We start from the raw sequence: 6,000 nt of genomic DNA on the forward strand, positions 1-6,000 counted from the left end.
GATGAGAAGATGAAAGGATGACATGAGAGGATTTGGGGTGAGCGAATGAATCACAATGAGAAGATGGAGAGATGAGAAGATGAAAGGATGACATGAGAGGATTTGGGGTGAGTGAATGAATCACAATGAGAAGAGGGAGAGATGAGAAGATGAAAGGATGACATGAGAGGATTTGGGGTGAGCGAATGGCACAATGAGAACAAGGAGAGATGAGAAGATGAAAGGATGACATGAGAGGATTTGGGGTGAGCGAATGAATCAGAATGAGAAGATGGAGAGATGAGAAGATGAAAGGATGGCATGAGAGGATTTGGGGTGAGCGAATGATTCACAATGAGAAAATGGAGAGATGAGAAGATGAAAGGATGACATGAGAGGATTTGGGGTGAGCGAATGAATCAGAATGAGAAGATGGAGAGATGAGAAGATGAAAGGATGACATGAGAGGATTTGGGGTGAGCGAATAAATCACAATGAGAAGATGGAGAGATGAGAAGATGAAAGGATGACATGAGAGGATTTGGGGTGAGCGAATGAATCACAATGAGAAGGAGAGATGAGAAGATGAAAGGATGACATGAGAGGATTTGGGGTGAGCGAATGAATCACAATGAGAAGATGGAGAGATGAGAAGATGAAAGGATGACATGAGAGGATTTGGGGTGAGTGAATGAATCACAATGAGAAAATGGAGAGATGAGAAGATGAAAGGATGACATGAGAGGATTTGGGGTGAGCGAATGAATCAGAATGAGAAGAGGGAGAGATGAGAAGATGAAAGGATGGCATGAGAAGATTTGGGGTGAGTGAATGAATGGCACAATGAGAAGATGGAGAGATGAGAAGATGAAAGGATGGCATGAGAGGATTTGGGGTGAGCGAATGATTCACAATGAGAAAATGGAGAGATGAGAAGATGAAAGGATGACATGAGAGGATTTGGGGTGAGCGAATGAATCAGAATGAGAAGATGGAGAGATGAGAAGATGAAAGGATGACATGAGAGGATTTGGGGTGAGCGAATGGCACAATGAGAAGAAGGAGAGATGAGAAGATGAGGGCAGCCATATTTGCCATGTATTACATGTAAATGAAGGTTGAATAATGAAATGCATGCATACTCATCTAGCTTTTAAAAGATGAATGAGGATGAGATATTTTCTATGATATAACAAAATACTTACATCACGAACGTATGAATATAAATATGTATTTAAAATTCCATGAATAGACACAAGCATTCATTTAGCGAACCTTTAGTAAACGCATGTGGAGCTAGTGCGCCCTCTGCTGGCTGACATGTTGATTAAATAAAAACTATATATAATAAACCAGTAGGGGGCGATCTCTACTGCACTCCACTGGCTATTCAACTCATCTATAAAGTTTGCCGACGCACGAAATGTATGGAGGACCAAAACTGCCAAAATAATAAATAAATAAAAGTGAAAATAAATACAAAAATGAAAAAAAAATCAAAAAATTAAATACACAAAAATAAATATAAATGGAAATAAAAACAAAAATTAAAAAATATATACATATATAAATAAATAAATACAAAAATAAATACAAAAATAAAAAACAAGATTCAAAAATTAAAAATAAATACAAAAATAAATGTAGAAATAAATACAAAAATAAATATATAAATAGAATTACATATCAATAAATAAATAAAAGCACTCTGCTCTCATATGTATTTATTTCATGCAGCAGACAATGTCAGCTTGAAATGCAGAAGGAAAAACTATTCAAATGAGGGGGCGGTCCTAAGTGTGTCTTGGGTTGAACTGTTCGCCTATTGGTTGATCGACATGTGAGTGCGAAAAAGCTCAGTCGGGGAGGAGAGAGATCAGGCTCCAATAAGGCTTCCACCCGGAAAAGCAGGTAATCCGGGGAAGCATTATCCGAAATATCTGCTAGCAAACGGAGATCCCTGGAGATTGCAGCCATATTTACCGCCATTGAGAGTGGTGTGGTGACTTCCTCTTGCTGTGGCCGTTTGCAGGCATACCTAGTCGATTTTCGCACTCACATGTCGATCAACCAATAGGCGAACAGTTCAACCCAAGACACACTTAGGACCGCCCCCTCATTTGAATAGTTTTTCCTTCTGCATTTCAAGCTGACATTGTCTGCTGCATGAAATAAATACATATGAGAGCAGAGTGCTTTTATTTATTTATTGATATGTAATTCTATTTATATATTTATTTTTGTATTTATTTCTACATTTATTTTTGTATTTATCTTTAATTTTTGAATCTTGTTTTTTATTTTTTGTATTTATTTTTGCTTTTATTTATTTATTTATGTATATATTTTTTTATTTTTGTTTTTATTTCCATTTATATTTATTTTTGTGTATTTAATTTTTAGAATTTTTTTTTTCATTTTTGTTTTTATTTTCACTTTTATTTATTTATTTATTTATTATTTTGGCAGTTTTGGTCCTCCATAGAAACGTGGCTGAAAAACGGCGTGTGCCGTTTTCCATGCAAAGTATGTGATATACTCTTTTTTTCATTGAAATGTGTAAACATCATCTGAATTCAGCCACTCAAATGTGATTAAATATTTGTTAAATTTCATTTTATTAGTCATATTAAAAGCATATTATTTTTATCAGCTTTGACTTTGCAAAAAAATTAAAAATAAAATTAAAATCCTGAATGAATAAAATTTTTTTTTAGATCTTTTATCACAAAAAAAGCTTGTTTCTATGTTTTTCCGTTCTTTAGTAATCAGCAGTAAAACATTATTAGTAACACAAGGTGTCATTGGAGATGCACTTTGACCTTTAACCCTTACCTCCACGGTGATGTGCAGCGGATCCACAATTTGCCAGATGACGAGTGACAGGAAGTCCACGGCCAGCAGCACTCCGACTGTTGCATAGAGTTTCCACGGCTCCAGGTGTTGCTGTATGTTGGATACATAAAGGACGCAGTTATTGCTTGTGTGTGTGTGTGTGTGTGTGTGTGTGTGTGTGTGTGTGTGTGTACGTGGTGACGGGCAATATTGTCCTTGATGGATTCCATGCATCCATAACATCAGCCAGCTCCACTGCAACTGTGCTGCTTTATTTCGACTTCCTGCTAAAAGGCTGAAGGCGTCGGGAAGCACAAACACATTCCTCCCCTTTAAAGCCCCGCAAGGGGCTTCCGAGTACATTTCTAAGAGTAAGAATATCGCACGCAGTGTTAATACTCTCCATGCATATTCATAAATATTACACATATTTCTCATTGTGGTGATTAGGAGGTGGAATATCATATCATATCATAGGCTGCAGCATGATTGATCTCTATATGAATGCAAAGGCTTTGTACTGCAGCTGCTTTATGCTGCATTCAAGGCAGCTGGGGAAGTAGGAAAGATGAACATTTGGAGCTTACAATGTCTGAAAAAAGGAGGCATTTATTTGAGGTCAGGCCTTTAATGACGTGCAGTAACTATAAGAGCGGAGGCCACTAACTGAGGATGAGAAGGTAAGAGAAGAAGATGGCAGGAGAGAAAGTGGGACCATAGAAAGATACCAGCAACATGAGATAAGAAGAGGGCATGAGAAGATTTATATAGTTATAATACATTTTTTTATTTAGTTTAGCTATATATAGTGATGAGAGTTATGACATTGATGAGGGGATGAGGAGGTGCGAGGTGACCAATCGAAAAAAGATGACAAAAATGAGAGGATAGAGAGCGAAGAGCTGTATGAGACTACAGGAGGACATGACAAGATGGGAGAGTTTCAGTTGTCATGGTGTCACGATACTCTCATTGACATGAGGGTATCTGGCATGAGCTAATGAGAGGACAGAGACATGAGAACAACATGAGAAGACATGAGAAACTAGAGAGGAGAGGTGTGGGATGAACAAAATGCAAGGATGAAAGGATAGAAGGACGACAGGTGGCTATGAGAAGATGAGAATTTATGAGGTGACCAGAATAAAATATAAAGAAGGACATGAGAAGATGAGGAGGTAAGATGTGACCAAATGAGAAGATGAGGAAATGATGACATGAAAAAATGGAGAGATGAGAGGATGAGGAGGTAAGTTAAGTGGTGACCAGATGAGAAGAAGAGGACACGAGAGGACATGAGAGGATGTTGGATGAGCAAATCATAATGATGAGAGGATGGAGAAATAAAGGCAATACGAGATGAGGTGAGGAGGACACGTAGCTGGGAGGATGAGAAAGTAAAGTTGAGAAAAAGATTAAATGAGAGGATCTGACATGAGCAAATGACAAGAATGAGAGGATAGATGAGATCATGCATCATGAGATGGAAATAGGAAGACATGAGAAAGCGTAGAGGAGAGTATGAGGTACATGAGAGGACGAGAGGGTGTGACCAAGTGGGAAGATGAAAGAACGGAGAGATGAGTTGATGAGGAGGTACGTTAAGCGGTGACCAGAAGAGAAAACGGCAAGATGAGAGGATGAGCAAATGACAAAGATGAGAGGATGGAAAAATACCAACAACATGAGATAAGAGGAGGATATGAGAAGATGGAGAGTGAGGATGAAGCACGGGGGAAGTAGAAATGACAGGATGAGGAGGTCATAGGTGACCAGTTGAGAACCAGATGACATGAGAGGATGTGGGATGAGTGAATGACAAAGATGAGAGGATGGGAAGGTCAGAGCGACGTGAAATGAGAGTAGGAGGATATGAGAAGATGGTGAATCAAATTTGAAGTAGGGCATCAAAATGAGTGGACAAGGAGGTAAGAGGTAACAGGTGAGAAGGTGAGGAAATGACGACATGGAGACATGAGATGATGAGGAGATAAGTGGTAATCCTATGAGAAGATGAGGAAATGATAAAATGGAGACATGAGAGGTTGAGGAGATTAGCGGTGATCCGATGAGAAGATGAGGAAATGACGACATGGAGAAATGAGAGAATGAGGAGATAAGCGGTGATCCGATGAGAAGATGAGGAAATAATCAAATGGAGACATGAGAGGATGAGGAGATAAGCAGTGATCCGATGAGAAGATGAGGAAATGATAAAATGGAGACATGAAAGAATGAGGAGATAAGCAGTAATCATGAGAAGATGAGGAAATGATAAAATGGAGACATGAGAGGATGAGGAGATAAGCAGTGATTCGATGAGAAGATGAGGAAATAATAAAATTGAGACATGAGAGGATGAGGAGATAAGCAGTGATCCGATGAGAAGATGAGGAAAGGATAAAATGGAGACATGAGAGGTTGAGGAGATTAGCGGTGATCCGATGAGAAGATGAGGAAATGACGACATGGAGAAATGAGAGAATGAGGAGATAAGCAGTGATCCGATGAGAAGATGAGCAAATAATCAAATGGAGACATGAGAGGATGAGGAGATAAGCAGTGATCCGATGAGAAGATGAGGAAATGATAAAATGGAGACATGAAAGAATGAGGAGATAAGCAGTAATCATGAGAAGATGAGGAAATGATAAAATGGAGACATGAGAGGATGAGGAGATAAGCAGTGATTCGATGAGAAGATGAGGAAAGATGTTTTTTCCGGTTAGCCAAATGCTAACTGTTGCGGCACGAGCGGTAGCAGTAGTAGATGCTAGGAGACGCTACGTTTGCGAAGCCTTACCTTCTTCTTCTCCTTCTTCTCGTCCTTCTTGGTGAAGAGCGTGTGGACCCACCAGATCTTGGTGAACATGCTGCCGTACGCCAGGCTGAAGCCCAGACCGAGGAGCCACAGGCGGAACTGTGGCGGTAAAGAATGAAGGGGTTGGTCATTCCTGACTGCTGGTCTCGTCGTGTCAGATACTGACTGAACTTTATTGACAAACTAATCTAATACAAACAGGAAATCAATGTCAATTTAAGAGCAAAGAAGAGCAAGGAAGAGCAAAGAAGCATCCTTTGGGTGCTGTGTGAGCATGAATACACTTTGAACTTTGACCCAAAGGTGGTCCACTAATTCCAAATCCAAAGATACCCAAAGCTGTCTTTACAGCTCAGCAAAAGCAA

General features: G+C 39.3%; 1 protein-coding gene across 2 annotated transcripts in view; it reads right to left on the minus strand.

Moving 5' to 3' along the window:
• The window catches only part of gabbr1a (gamma-aminobutyric acid (GABA) B receptor, 1a), a 103,911-nt gene that overhangs the window by 7,505 nt on the left and 90,406 nt on the right, over positions 1–6,000 (minus strand). For both annotated transcript variants that reach the window (XM_058053844.1, XM_058053843.1), the window contains 2 exons: positions 5,618–5,734; positions 2,815–2,925 (listed from right to left, as the gene is read on the minus strand). In XM_058053844.1, coding sequence (XP_057909827.1) covers positions 2,815–2,925; positions 5,618–5,734 — 228 coding nt within the window. The remainder of the gene's footprint in view (positions 1–2,814; positions 2,926–5,617; positions 5,735–6,000) is intronic.

The sequence above is a fragment of the Doryrhamphus excisus genome, chromosome 17 (genome assembly GCF_030265055.1).
Source record: "Doryrhamphus excisus isolate RoL2022-K1 chromosome 17, RoL_Dexc_1.0, whole genome shotgun sequence".
NCBI classification, from domain to species: domain Eukaryota; kingdom Metazoa; phylum Chordata; class Actinopteri; order Syngnathiformes; family Syngnathidae; genus Doryrhamphus; species Doryrhamphus excisus.